General features: G+C 48.7%; 1 protein-coding gene across 1 annotated transcript in view; it reads right to left on the reverse strand.

The window, feature by feature from the left end:
- The window catches only part of LOC143290380 (coatomer subunit alpha-like), a 45,156-nt gene that overhangs the window by 14,671 nt on the left and 14,430 nt on the right, over positions 1–16,055 (reverse strand). The window contains exons 15-24 of the mRNA XM_076599764.1: positions 14,667–14,805; positions 13,405–13,567; positions 12,231–12,377; positions 11,399–11,588; positions 8,369–8,464; positions 7,618–7,827; positions 4,908–5,000; positions 4,560–4,672; positions 2,776–2,853; positions 1,120–1,188 (exon numbers count right to left, since the gene is read on the reverse strand). Of these exons, the coding sequence (XP_076455879.1) occupies positions 1,120–1,188; positions 2,776–2,853; positions 4,560–4,672; positions 4,908–5,000; positions 7,618–7,827; positions 8,369–8,464; positions 11,399–11,588; positions 12,231–12,377; positions 13,405–13,567; positions 14,667–14,805 (1,298 nt within the window). The remainder of the gene's footprint in view (positions 1–1,119; positions 1,189–2,775; positions 2,854–4,559; positions 4,673–4,907; positions 5,001–7,617; positions 7,828–8,368; positions 8,465–11,398; positions 11,589–12,230; positions 12,378–13,404; positions 13,568–14,666; positions 14,806–16,055) is intronic.

Here is a 16,055-nt window from a genome sequence, read left to right on the forward strand (position 1 = left end):
ATTCAAACACTCCACTGTTGGATGCTGTTCTTTCTGTCTCTGGACCTTGCATTTGGAATGAACTCCCTCTTTCACTTCGTCTGGTCTCCACACTCAGCTCTTTCAAGTCTGGCCTTAAAACCCACCTGCTCACAAGATAGCCACCCTCACCTGCCTCTTCCTTGTCTTCAGTTTCTTCAGTTCTAGAGTTAAGCATGCGTGTAAATGACTGGTGTGAAAGCACTTAGATTTGTCTCTGCACAAGATTCAGCGCTATATAAATACTATCATTATTATTATTAGATGGACACCCCAGTCTCTGTGATGAAGGCAGATGTACACTGCGGGTCCTCCACACAGCTGTAGAGCTGAATACCGGACTTATTTTCATCAGTTTTTAAACATGCTAGTTGTCATCACTGGCTTTCAAAGGACAACTGGCAGAGCTGGAGGTATCTGTGTGGCGTCCCAGTGACTCGTCAGAGTTGAGGGAGAAGAAGAAGGAGAAAAAGAAGGAGGAGGAGGAGTAGAAGAAGAAGTAGAAGAAGAAGAAGTAGTAGAAGAGGAGGAGGAAGAAGTAGAAGAAGAAGTAGAAGTAGAGGAAGACGTAGAAGAAGAAGTAGAAGAAGAAGAAGTAGAAGAAACAGAAGAAGAAGAAGAGGAAGAAGAAGTGGAAGAAGTAGCAGTACAAGAAGTAGAAGAAGAAAAAGAAGGAGAAGGAAAAGGAGAGTAAAGTACAAGATGAAGAAGAAAAAGAGGAAGAAGAAGTAGAAGAAGAAGAAGTAGAAGAAGAAGTAGAAGATGAAATCTTCAACAACTCCTTCCCATGCTTTCCTACCTAAAATTTCCTATCTAAAATTGTAATTTTCTTTTTCAAGTGAATACCTGTATTGTCTTTAGTTACACCATTTCGAAAAAAAAAAACCCACAATGATAAATAATGCCAATAAGCAAACCACTGTGTGCGCACGCACACACGCACACATGCGCACACGCACACACTCAAGCAAGCACCTCCACCCCTCCCACACACACAAACACGCCACACCCCCCACAACCCACCCCCACATTCCCCCCGCCCCCACATACACACAGAGTAACAGATAAAGACATAGAAACACTGTCCAAAGGCAAGCTCACCCGCATGGCTGTTTCAAAGGACCCAGCCAATACATGATCCACAGGTAGCTGCGAGTTGTTGCACCACACCTGTACACACAAACCAGATCACTTTGAACTTCTTTTCTTTTCTTTTTTTTTAAATGCAACAACAATACTCACACCTGTGCGAAACAACGTTACCAGTGTTGTGTGGATTTTCATTCCATGAACTGTCAAGCATGAAAACGTCTTTTTTTCCCCACTCTTTTTTCGCTTGTCACTGCTTGAGTTTGTTAACATGCTTAGCAATAAAGCTTTGCAGCATTTGCATCAATATTATCCGCCAAAAATCATGCGTATTTATCAAGACACTATTTCTGCAGTGAATGGAAAAAAGCTTCGTAATATGTAACATAATTCTGTTATTGTGCTTCATGAATGCACAACAAATGTGTCACATCCACCTAAATTGATACTGAAAACATAACTTTCAACTTACAATATGTATTCACACAGCTGATAAAGTTTCTCAATAGAATACATCCAAAAATCCTAACAGATAAGGATGGACAAACATGACAGACATCAAGCACACAGTTCACCTTTTTCAGCTTTCTAGAAACAATTCTAAAACAACACCCCATACATCTACACGTACACAGAGGTGAGCCTTGGTATGCGTACAAGCACACAGACACACTACAGCACACCCACGCATGTGGAGTGGTGGCCTAGTGGAAACACATCCGACTAGGAAGTGAATCTGAGCGCATGAGGCTGAATCCTACTCTCACCGATACTTTCTCCCCCTCCACTGGACCTTGAGTTGTGCTCTTGACGCCAGTCATTCGGATGAGACGATAAACTGAGGTCCCATGTGCAACATGCACTTTGTGCTCATAAACAAAACCCCACAGGTTGTCCCAAAATTCTGCACAAATAAACACGTTGAGAGGAAAACAAATACACCAGCAGTGAGAAAACAGATGAAGCAGAAAACAGTGATGCTGCACTGTGGCAATGTGCTCTCCTTGCGGAGACCAGCCCACATTTCACACAGAGAAACCTGTTGTGATAAAGAGTTACACAACACAATACAATGCAAGACAAGGTAATGCAATGCAAGACAACACAATATAATAAAACACAATACAATAAATGCAAGAAAAAACAACACAACATAATAAATGCAACACAGCACAACACAACACAATAAATGCTACTAAACACATTACAATATAATAAATTCAACACAGCACAACACAATAAATACAACACAAAAAAACCCAATAAATGCATCACAGCACAGCACAGCACAATAAATGCAAGACAACATAATAAATGCGACACATCACAACACAGCATAATAAATTCAACACAGCACAACACAGCACAATGAATTCAACACAGCACAACACAACACAATGAATTCAACACAGCACAACACAACACAATAAATGCTACTAAACACATTACAATATAATAAATTCTACACAGCTAAACACAATACAATAAATACAACACACAAAAAAACCAATAAATGCATCACAGCACAGCACAGCACAATAAATGCAAGACAACACAATACAACATAATAAATGCGACACATCACAACACAGCATAATAAATTCAACACAACACAATGAATTCAACACAGCACAACACAACACAGCAGAAGATAAGACAGCCACATACCTGAGCCTGACTGGTGCCCTTGGTGGGAGGCACAAAGTACCCTTCCTCCCCCGTGCCTGTGGCTGCTGCTCCCATGTCCTGCAACACCAACACTCCGCTACTGTACACCGGTCAGGCTCCATTTACCCTGTCAACAGCTACTGTACACCGGTCAGGCTCCATTTATCCTGTCAACAGCTACTGTACACCGGTCAGGCTCCATTTATCCTGTCAACAGCTACTGTACACCGGTGCTCCATTTATCCTGTCAACAGCTACTGTACACCGGTCAGGCTCCATTTATCCTGTCAACAGCTACTGTACACCAGTGTTCCATTTATCCTGTCAATAGCTACTGTACACCGGTCAGGCTCCATTTATCCTGTCAACAGCTACTGTACACCAGTGTTCCATTTATCCTGTCAACAGCTACTGTACACGGGTCAGGCTCCATTTATCCTGTCAACAGCTACTGTACACCAGTGTTCCATTTATCCTGTCAACAGCTACTGTACACCGGTCAGGCTCCATTTATCCTGTCAACAGCTACTGTACACCGGTCAGGCTCCATTTATCCTGTCAACAGCTACTGTACACAAGTCAGGCTCCATTTATCCTGTCAACAGCTACTGTACACCGGTCAGGCTCCATTTATCCTGTCAACAGCTATTGTACACCGGTGCTCCATTTATCCTGTCAACAGCTACTGTACACCGGTCAGGCTCCATTTATCCTGTCAACAGCTACTGTACACCGGTGCTCCATTTATCCTGTCAACAGCTACTGTACACCGGTCAGGCTCCATTTATCCTGTCAACAGCTATTGTACACCGGTGCTCCATTTATCCTGTCAACAGCTACTGTACCTCAGTGCTCCATTTATCCTGTCAACAGCTACTGTACACCGGTCAGGCTCCATTTATCCTGTCAACAGCTACTGTACCTCAGTGCTCCATTTATCCTGTCAACAGCTACAGTACCTCAGTGCTCCATTTATCCTGTCAACAGCTACTGTACCTCAGTGCTCCATTGATCCTGTCAACAGCTACTGTACACCTGTGCTCCATTTATCCTGTCAACAGCTACTGTACCTCAGTGCTCCATTTATCCTGTCAACAGCTACAGTACCTCGGTGCTCCATTGATCCTGTCAACAGCTACTGTACACCTGTGCTCCATTTATCCTGTCAACAGCTACTGTACCTCAGTGCTCCATTTATCCTGTCAACAACTACTGTACACCTGTGCTCCATTGATCCTGTCAACAGCTACAGTACCTCAGTGCTCCATTGATCCTGTCAACAGCTAGTGTACCTCAGTCAAGCTCCATTTATCCTGTCAACAGCTACTGTACCTCGGTCAGGCTCCATCTATCTTGCTTACATCCACACAGTCAGACTCATGTTTCACAAATCTGTCAGCCTCTCAATGCATGTACATGTATGAGACAGAGAAAGAGATAAAGAGAGAGAGAGAGGTGGGGAAGGGGAGAGAGAGGGATAGGGTGAGGGATACAGAGAGAAAGACAGACAGACAAAGACAGAGACAAAGAAATAAAACAACACAAAAACTGAACAAAATTTATTTAACCAGTGTAGTAAGAAAAATAATATTTATGGTTCTTTCCACTGGAGGAATAACAAAAAAGTATATTGAAAAAATGAATTACATACAAGAAAGAAAAGAAAATTGGTTAGTAAACAAAGCATGAGCTACCAAGAAGGAATACTATGTAAGATAACACACACACACACACACACACACACACACACACACACACACAAGCAGACACACAGCCATACTGACCAAGTCAGGAGGAAGCTCCAGATCTTCATCCTCCACATCCCATGCTCCGCCCTCCCCGTCTCCGGCGGTCACCCCTTCCTCCTCAAAGCCCTCTCCGGCTCCAAAGCCACCCTCTGCAACACGCCACCCACCCCACACACCCTTGGTCACCGATCATCTGTTTCAGTTTCACACAAAATGAAGCTTTCCTCCTCTACACCTAAATGAAAATACAAACACACACACACGCGCACGCACATAAAAACATGGAGAAACATACACACACACACAAACACACACACGAACACACACATACTCACTACCCCCACCCCCACCCCCCACCTCCCCCCACACACAGTGCCCCCTCACCATCATCCAGAACCAGCTCAGCGTCTGCCCCCCATCCCTCTCCGGCCCCTTCGTCCAGTCCGTCCACAGCAGCTGCCAAGGCTGATGGCTTGCCTGCAATCAGTGCCACCCACGTCAAAATCCACCCAGGGCATTTCCTTATCTACATCATTTCTGTTAATCATACAACATATTGCAATAATAACAATGAGTATATATTTTATATAAATAATTTCTACTTATCACACAATACAATAATAATGCTGGGTAAGTGTCTTATTCACATTATTTCTACTCATCATACAATACTACACAGTACAATAATAACAATGGGTGTTCATATAGCACTTTTAAATCTCTCACATGACAATGCAAAGACATGTCAGTCAGACACAAAGCACCCCCACATCACACAACACACACACACTTTTGTCCCAAACCACACCCATCCACCTCTCACAGCATCAAATCAACCACCATCCACATCATCCCCACCACCCATACATCCCCCACACACCCCCACACCCCCTCACCTGCCGACCATCCCCAAACCCCTCACACACCCCCACACCCCCCCTCACCTGCCGACCATCCCCAAACCCCTCACACACACCCCTCACCTGCCGACCATCCCCAAACCCCTCACACACCCCCTCACCTGCTGACCATCCCCAAACCCCTCACACACCCCCACACACCCCCTCACCTGCCGACCATCCCCAAACCCCTCACATCCCCCCCTCACCTGCCGACCATCCCCAAACCCCTCACACACCCCCACACCCCCCCTCACCTGCCGACCATCCCCAAACCCCTCACACACCTCCACACCCCCCTTATCCTGCCGACCATCCCCAAACCCCTCACACACCCCCACGCCCCCCTCACCTGCCGACCGTCCCCAAACTCCTCACACACACCCACACCCCCCCTCACCTGCTGACCATCCCCAAACCCCTCACACACCCCCACACCCCCCCTCACCTGCCGACCATCCCCAAACCCCTCACACACCCCCACACCCCCCCTCACCTGCTGACCATCCCCAAACCCCTCACACACCCCCACACCCCCCCTCACCTGCCGACCATCCCCAAACCCCTCACACACACCCCCTCACCTGCCGACCATCCCCAAACCCCTCACACACCCCCACACCCCCCCTCACCTGCTGACCATCCCCAAACCCCTCACACACACCCCCTCACCTGCCGACCATCCCCAAACCCCTCACACACACCCACACCCCCACACCCCCCCTCACCTGCTGGCCATCCCCAAACCCCTCACACACCCCCACACCCCCCCTCACCTGCTGACCATCCCCAAACCCCTCACACACCCCCACACCCCCACACCCCCCCCTCACCTGCCGACCATCCCCAAACCCCTCACACACCCCCACACCCCCCCTCACCTGCCGACCATCCCCAAACCCCTCACACACCCCCACACCCCTCACCTGCCGACCATCCCCAAACCCCTCACACACCCCCACGCCCCCCCTCACCTGCCGACCATCCCCAAACCCCTCACACACCCCCACACCCCCACACCCCTCACCTGCTGGCCATCCCCAAACCCCTCACACACCCCCACACCCCTCACCTGCCGACCATCCCCAAACCTCTCACACCCACACACCCCCCCTCACCTGCCGACCATCCCCAAACCCCTCACACACACCCACACCCCCACACACACCCTCATCTGCCGACCATCCCCAAACCCCTCACACACCCCCACACACCCCCCTCACCTGCTGACCATCCCCAAACCCCTCACACACCCACACCCACCTCACCTGCCGACCATCCCCAAACCCCTCACACACCCCCACACACCCCCTCACCTGCCCACCATCCCCAAACCCCTCACACACCCCCACACCCCCCCTCACCTGCTGACCATCCCCAAACCCCTCACACACCCCTACACCACCACACCCCCCCTCACCTGCTGGCCATTCCCAAACCCCTCACACACCCCCACACCCCCCCTCACCTGCTGACCATCCCCAAACCCCTGACACACCCCCACACCCCCCCCCCCCCCACCTGCCGACCATCCCCAAACCCCTCACACACCTCCACACCCCCACACCCCTCACCTGCTGACCATCCCCAAACCCCTCACACACCCCCACGCCCCCCCTCACCTGCCGACCATCCCCAAACCCCTCACACACCCCCACGCCCACCCTCACCTGCCGACCATCCCCAAACCCCTCACACACCCCCACACCCCCACACCCCTCACCTGCTGGCCATCCCCAAACCCCTCACACACCCCCACACCCCCCCCTCACCTGCCGACCATCCCCAAACCCCTCACACACACCCACACCCCCCCCTCACCTGCCGACCATCCCCAAACCCCTCACCCACCCCCTCACCTGCCGACAATCCCCAAACCCCTCACACCCCCCCCTCACCTGCCGACCATCCCCAAACCCCTCACCCCCCCCCTCACCTGCCGACAATCCCCAAACCCCTCACACCCCCCCCTCACCTGCCGACCATCCCCAAACCCCTCACACACACCCCCCTCACCTGCCGACCATCCCCAAACCCCTCACACCCCCCCCTCACCTGCCGACCATCCCCAAACCCCTCACACACACCCCCCTCACCTGCCGACCATCCCCAAACCCCTCACACACCCCCACACCCCCCCTCACCTGCCGACCATCCCCAAACCCCTCACACACCCCCACGCCCCCAACACCCACCTCTGGAGGCCATGGCGCCCTCAAAGAAGCCCTTGGAGACGGTGAGGAGCGGCCAGTTGTTCTCCTGCAGACAGATGGGCGGCGGGGGCTGCAGGAGCCGGGCCCCGGGGTACAGGTCCGGCACCTTGTCCTCCTCCCCGAACCCCTCCTTCAGCTCCTCCGCCTCCTCCTGCAGGCCGTGGGTGGCCGCCGTCAGGTAGGCCAGCGACTCTGTCCCCCCGCAACACACACACACACACAGGTCAGAGGTTATGTGTCCACCACCAACACACACACACACACACAAACTCACACACACACACAAACTCTCTCTCTCTCTCTCACACACACACACACACACACACACACACACACATACACACATACACAACTCTCTCTCACACACACACATACACACACACAAATACATACACAACTCAAACACACACACACACACACACACACTCACACAACACACACACACACACACACACACACGCACACACAACTCTTACACACACACACATGCAAACACACACGCACACACACACACACACACACATTGTGCATTCACTGACTGAAACAAATCTCTCGTGCCATTATTTCAAAATGAAAAAAAAAAAAAAAAAAAAAAAAAAAACCCAAGGGAAGCCCTAGAAACGAATCACCACAGCTCTACTGAACTTCTGAAGCTCTCTATTCAATTAAAAAAAAAATCAAATCAAATTAAATTTCCTACAAAACAAAAAGCAACAGCTGATATACTACTCACTCTGTCCACAGTTCTTGAGAATCTTGACACGTTCAGGCACATCTCCCAGCAACAGAGCGTTCTGATAGTGACCACTGGTGTCTTTCCTGATCTCCGCTGCGCAACGAAACACACCAAAACTTCAGATAAACAATGTATTGCATCACACACACACACAAACTGGAGATAAGCAGTGTATTTCATTTATTTGTTTATTCATTTATTTGTATTTCTTTCTATCACAACAGATTTCTCTGTGTGAAATTTGGGCTGCTCTCCCCAGGGATAGTGCGTCGCTACACTACAGCACCATCCATTTTTTTGGTATTTTTTCCTGCATGCAGTTTTATTTGTTTTTCCTATCGAAGTGGATTTTTCTACAGAATTTTGCCAGGAACAACCCTTTTGTTGCCGTGGGTTCTTTTATGTGTGCAAAGTGCATGCTGCACAATGGACCTCAATTTATTGTCTCATCCGAATGACTAGCGTCCAGACCACCACTCAAGGTCTAATGGAGGGGGAAAAAATATTGGCGGCTGAGCCGTGATTCAAACCAGCGCGCTCAGATTATCTCGCTTCCTAGGCAGACGTGTTACCTCCAGGCCATCACTCTGCCCTTTACTTCCCACAACAACCAACCACAAAATGGCAATGACAACAACAAAACAAACCCTTCTGGTAGACAGGGGTTGGGGGAGGGACTGTCTGTCTGTCTGTATGTGTGTCTGTTTGTCTGTGTGTCTGCCTGGTCGACCACCTGACTGTCTTTATGATTGATTTCAATTTTTGTACACGTTATTGTACAAACTGTACAACTTCCTTCCATATTATTGCTTTGAGTCTTTTGGGGGGTTTTTGTCTTTTTATTTTCACATGCCCTGATTCAATAAATGAAAAGTTGTATGCTTTTTCTTGTATGGGTGATTTTCTCCACAATTGCTATTGATTACAATGACATAATTATGGAACACAGGGTACTGATTATTGTCTGTTTTTGAGTGGATTGTGTAATGGACTATAACATATAACGACTTACATCTGTTATTGTTTATGTTCACTGTATTCAGATTCCCCCACCCCCCCTCAATCTACGTGTATTCTGAACTGCAGCATGATGGAGTGCAGTGCAGTGGAGTGGAGTGGAGAGAATGTAGTGCAGTGTAGTGTAGTGTAGTGTAGTGCAGTGCAGTGCAGTGTAGCGTAGTGGAGTGCAGTGCAGTGCAGTGGAGTGGAGTGGAGTGGAGTGCAGTGCAGTGCAGTGCAGTGCAGTGGAGTGGAGTGCAGTGCGGTGGAGTGGAGTGTAGAGGAGTGCAGTGCAGTGGAGTGTAGTGGAGTGCAGTGCAGTGTAGTGGAGTGGAGTGGAGTGCAGTGTAGTGGAGTGTAGTGAAGTGGAGTGGAGTGGAGTGCAGTGCAGTGGAGTGTAGTGAAGTGCAGTGCAGTGGAGTGCAGTGTAGTGGAGTGGAGTGGAGTGCAGTGTAGTCTAGTGGAGTGCAGTGGAGTGGAGTGCAGTGGTGTGGAGTGCAGTGGAGTGGAGAGGAGTGTAGTTGAGAGTAGTGCAGTACAGTGCAGTGGAGTGGAGTGGAGTGGAGTGGAGTGGAGAACAGTGCAGTGGAGCGGAGTGTAGTGTAGTGTAGTGGAGTGGAGTGCAGTGGAGTGGAGTGGAGTGCAGTGCAGTGGAGAGGAGTGGAGTGGAGTGGAGTAGAGTGGAGTGGAGTGGAGTGCAGTGCAGTGGAGAGGAGTGGAGTGGAGTGTAGTGGAGTGTAGTGAAGTGCAGTGGAGTGAAGTGGAGTGGAGTGGAGTGGACTGCAGTGCAGTGGAGAGGAGTGTAGTGTAGTGGAGTGGAGTGCAGTGCAGTGGAGTGGATTGCAGTGGAGTGGAGTGGAGTGGAGTGGAGTACAGTGCAGTGGAGTGCAGTGCAGTGGAGAGGAGTGTAGTGTAGTGGAGTGGAGTGGAGTGGAGTGCAGTGTAGTGGAGAGGAGTGTAGTGGAGTGGAGTGGAGTGCAGTGTAGTGGAGTGGAGTGGAGTGCAGTGTAGTGGAGTGCAGTGCAGTGCAGTGGAGAGGAGTGTATCATTTCATATTGTATTTTGTCAGAACATATTCACGTGATATTCAGGTTGTTCTCCCCAGTGACAGAACAGTGCAGCGCCAACTTTTTTTTCCTGCCTGCAAGTGAACTTGTTTTCTTTTTCTTTTTTCTGAATAACTCTGCCAGGGGCAGCCCTTTTGTCGCCAAGAGTTCTCTTACGAGCACTAGGTGCATGCTGCAAATGGGACTGATCACATTTCTCCTCACCTCCGCACTCTACACTGGCTCCTCATTGAAGCAAGAACTGAATACAAAGTTGCATGTCTCTGCTATTCTGCTTTCCACACCACAGGACCTACATATCTTTCTAACCTTATCAGTGTTTACACTCCCGCAAGAAATCTCCACTGTTCCTCTGACTGTTACCTTTTGAAACTTCCTCGTGTCAATACAAGAACCTATGGTGAAAGTTCTTTCTTCTTTGCTGCTCCTCAAATCTGGAACAACCTTCCTCATCATATCTGTGCATCTGATTCTATTTCTGCATTTCGCTCATCTCTAAAAACTCATCTTTTTAAAACCTACCTATAAGCACTCTCAGTTTCCTTGTTATCCAACACCACCCATGTCAGCTCACTTTGGATGTATGTAGAGTGGGACAGAGAGAGTGTGAAGGCGGGAAAGGAGGGAGGGGGTTTGAGAAAGAGTGGTCATGAATGTTTTATGTAACTTGTAATATTTTTCTTTCATGTAAAGGGCCCTGAGCTCTTAGATAGAAAGGGCACTACATAAATGTACATTATTATTATTATTATTAATTTCCAAATGGATGAATAAAGATGTATTGTGTTGTGTTGTGTTGTGTTGTGTTGTATTGTATTGTATTGTATTGTATTGTATTGTTCTGCCAGATCTTAACCTGACTCAGTCGACTTCCACCAACTCTTCATGACCCTACCACCATCACTGACCGCCCCCACCCCCGACCCACCCCCCGTCAACCCGCCCCGCTCTCCAGACTTACAAATCTTCATCATCTTCTTCAGTTTCTCCAGGTTTCCCGTGATGAGGTAGAGGAAGGAGAGCTTGTCAAAGTTCTTGGTTTTCTGGTAGGCCATCTCCACAATCTGGTGGTTGCCCTGAAGCAGGGCTGCCTCCCCCAGTCGCTCCCAGCATGCCGTGTCGTCCAACGCTCGTGCTGCTTCCAGCGCCACCTGCACAGAGTTCAGGGTTTTGTTTGTGTTGTATCTCCTACCTGATCAACCACCCTTCTTTCATGGTTTGAGTGGTATGGATTTTGTGACGTTACTTACGAACCTCTCTGATTAATGATTTGTCTGTGTGGCACCCCTCTGACACTTCACAGGGTCAAGGAGGAGGAAGAAGACCAAAACAAAGTATGGATTTTGTGACCTTACTTATCAACTGCCTCTGACGTTACTGATCAACATCTGATTATTGGTTTTTGGTAGGATGGATTTTGTGACGTTACTTATCAACATCTCATTATTGCTTTGTGTTGGGATGGATTTTATGACATTACTTATTAACTAAATCTGAGTATTGGTTTTTGTCGGGATAGATTTTGTGACATTACTTATCAACTACATCTGATTATTGGTTTTTGGTGGGATGGATTTTGTGACGTTACTTATCAATTACATCCGACAGTTGGATTGTTTTGGTACGTTTCGTCATTACTTACCAACTACATCTGATTACTGGTTTGTGTTAGGAGGGACAGCACAAAACAAAGCGCACACACCTCTTCCACTTACTCGAAGTCGTTCACCTTACATCAACACTACAACCAACACCAACAGCACAAAACAAGGGCACACAACTCTTCCACCTACCTCAATGTTGCCACACTCTAGCGCCAGCCCGAAGCGCGTCTTCTCGTCCTTGACGAAGTGCAGCGCCACCTCTGGGTACCCTTTTTTCTGCAGGTAGGCAATGATGGACTGGCCCACCAGCTTGGCGTTTCGCACCATGTGCAGTACCTGTGTCCACACAACAGTGTCCATTCACATTTTGTGTTGTGTTGTGTTGAGTTTTACATTTATCTAACATACTTACCATGACCCACTAGCACAGACTCCGGCAGGGAGTCCGATTCCTGTCCTGTGCAAACTACTATCCGCCTATGCAGAGAAAACTGAAGTAGCTACGGCCGATAACCTCCCGGAAGTAGGTTACCTGCCCTCTGTATCCCTGACTAGCTTCCTCTTTTTCCAGCAGCCATCTTGACTCCTGTTCCTGTGCTCTTCATACGGCTGAGTTTTTTTCTGTCTATCTGTCGATTCTCTGGCATTCTTGTTTTTTTGTCAAATTATGTCTTCAACCAGGTCACATAATCATATGGCTCGATTGGGCGATCAGGCTAAAATTAAGGCGCGATCGCACTTGATTCGCCGATACTCTGGGCCCTCTACTTCTGTAGTGTAGTGTAACCCTCCCCTGCCCTCCAAACCCAGTGTCAACCCTATCTACACACACACACACACACACACACACACACACACACATTCAAGTGTAGTGTAAATCCCTAGACAGATACACAGACACTTCATTCAAGCATAGTGTAAACCCTCACAGACATTGAAGTGTAGCGCAAATACCCATAAACACAGACACACTCAGACACTTCATTTAAGCATAGTGTAAACCCCCACAGACACCCGTACATGTCATTCAAGCAGTAAATCCCCACAGACTCCATACACGTGATTCAAGCATAGTGTAAACCCCCACAGACACCAATTCATGTCATTCAAGCATAGTGTAAACCCCCACAGACACCAATTCATGTCATTCAAGCATAGTGTAAACCCCCACAGACACCCAGACAAGTTATTCAAGCGCAGTGTAAACTCCCATAGACACAGACACATATTCAAGCGCACTGTAAACCCCCAGACACACACACACACACACAGATGCTTTATTCAAGCATCACCTAACCACCCCACACACACACACACACACACAGACACAGACATTGTATTCCAGCATAGCGTCGAACCCCACCTCCTCGTATTTGCGGTTGACAAGTGCCAGCTTGAAGCGGTACTCGGTGGGGTCGATGTTGAGGACGCGGGGTCGACACTCGCGGTCCAGGCAGTACACGTTGGTGCCCTTGATGCGGGTGATGTAAATGGGCAGGTCCAGAGTGCGGATGATGCCGTGGTCCCTGGACACGTCACACCGCACGTTAACATTTGTGGTGCTGGGTTCTGTTGTGTTCTGTTATACTGTTTGCGTTGTAGTGTTTGTATGGCATTGTATTGTTCGAGTTGTAATGCATTGTACAGCGCTGCACTGCACTGCATTGTATTGTATTGTATTGTATTGTATTGTATTGTATTGCGCTGTGTTGTGTTCTGTTCTGTTGTGTTCTGTTGTATTATATTACATCATATTCTATTGCATTGTGCTGCACTGTGTTGTACTGTGTTGTGTTGTTGTATTCTATTGTACTGTATTGTATTGTATTGTAATTGTATTATAATTGTATTGTATTGTATTGCATCATATTGTATTGTATTGTATTGTAATTGTATTGTATTGTATTGTATTGTGCACAAAGGTTTATCGTTTCAACTGAATGACTGGTGCCCAGACCACCACTCAAAGTTCTAGTGGAGGGGGATTTGAAAATTCTGAAGGATGCGAGATTCTATCCCACACCCTCAGATTCTCTCACCTCCTAGGCGGACATGTTACCACTTGGCCACCACTTCACTTCATGTCTGGTTCTAGGCAATGCACCTGCCAACTGTGGCCTCTGAACATAGAGGATGCATGACAGTCGTGTCCGACTATGACCACTGCAACAGCAGAGGAGGCAACTGCTGTCCCGACTATCTGGCCTACAATCTGATTATGGTGGAGAGTGTCTTGCCCAGGTTACATCCCCACTCTCTCAGCCAGGAGGGTTTTAGGACAGTTGCTGTTGGGATGGTCCCCAAAGGTCAACTAGCCCCTCCCCAAGGCTGCAGCACCAAGAGCCAGCGCAATATTGCCTCCTAGTTTTAAAATCAAGGTCCTTCACAGAAGACAAACTAATTTCCATTGTGGTGGTGAAACCATTGATCAAACAGCTCTCACTTAAAATCAAATTAAATCATGGTGCTTAGAGCCTCACCGACCACTAAGGCCATCTCAAGGCTATCACCAGCTCTCACCACTGGTCATTTAGCCCCAAAACAAAGGATGAAAAATGAGGACAACAAACAAGACACATCATCACACTGACGAAACAAACAAAAGAGAGACCAAAGGCGACATACCCGTTGGTGAGGGCGTATTTGATGTGGTTGCTGGTGGTGTAGACAAAGATGCCACTCTCGTCCCAGGCCCCCGACTTGACACGGATGTTCTCGTGGATCGTGCACAGGTTCTCCAGTTTGCGGTTACAGATAGAGATCACTGCGGAGACAGGGTGTGTCATGGTGAGACAGGGTGTGTCATGGTGAGACAGGGTGTGTCGTGGTGAGACAGGGTGTGTCATGGTGAGACAGGGTGTGTCGTGGTGAGACAGGGTGTGTCATGGTGAGACAGGGTGTGTCATGGTGAGACAGGATGTGTCATGGTGAGACAGGGTGTGTTGTGGTGAGACAGGATGAGTTATGGTGAGACAGGATGAGTTATGGTGAGACAGGGTGTGTCGTGATGAGACAGGGTGTGTCATGGTGAGACAGGGTGTGTCATGGTGAGACAGGGTGTGTCGTGGTGAGACAGGGTGTGTCATGGTGAGACAGGATGTGTCGTGATAAGACAGGGTGTGTCATGGTGAGACAGGGTGTGTCGTGATAAGACAGGGTGTGTCGTGGTGAGACAGGGTGTGTCATGGTGAGACAGGGTGTGTCATGGTGAGACAGGGTGTGTCGTGATAAGACAGGGTGTGTCATGGTGAGACAGGGTGTGTCATGGTGAGACAGGATGTGTGATGGTGAGACAGGGTGTGTTGTGGTGAGACAGGATGAGTTATGGTGAGACAGGATGAGTTATGGTGAGACAGGGTGTGTCGTGATGAGACAGGGTGTGTCATGGTGAGACAGTGTGTGTCATGGTGAGACAGGGTGTGTCGTGGTGAGACAGGGTGTGTTGTGGTGAGACAGGGTGTGTCATGGTGAGACAGGATGTGTCATGGTGAGACAGGGTGTGTCATGGTGAGACAGGGTGTGTCATGGTGAGACAGGGTGTGTCATGGTGAGACAGGGTGTGTCATGGTGAGACAGGGTGTGTCGTGGTGAGACAGGGTGTGTCATGGTGAGACAGGGTGTGTCATGGTGAGACAGGGTGTGTCGTGATAAGACAGGGTGTGTCATGGTGAGACAGGGTGTGTCATGGTGAGACAGGGTGTGTCATGGTGAGACAGGGTATGTCGTGATAAGACAGGGTGTGTCGTGGTGAGACAGGGTGTGTCATGGTGAGACAGGGTGTGTCATGGTGAGACAGGGTGTGTCGTAAGACAGGATATGTCATGATAGGATGCATCATGATAAGACGGAATTTGTGATAAGGCAGGACATGTCATAAGACAGAATGCATAATGGTAAGACCGAATGCATCATGGCAAGAGAGGATGTGTCATGACAAGACAGGACATGTCATGATATGTCGTAAGACAGGATGCATCACGACAGGACAGAGTGCATGCGTTCATACCCAGCATG

This window comes from Babylonia areolata, chromosome 15 (assembly GCF_041734735.1).
Source record: "Babylonia areolata isolate BAREFJ2019XMU chromosome 15, ASM4173473v1, whole genome shotgun sequence".
In the NCBI taxonomy this organism is placed as follows: Eukaryota; Metazoa; Mollusca; class Gastropoda; order Neogastropoda; family Buccinidae; genus Babylonia; species Babylonia areolata.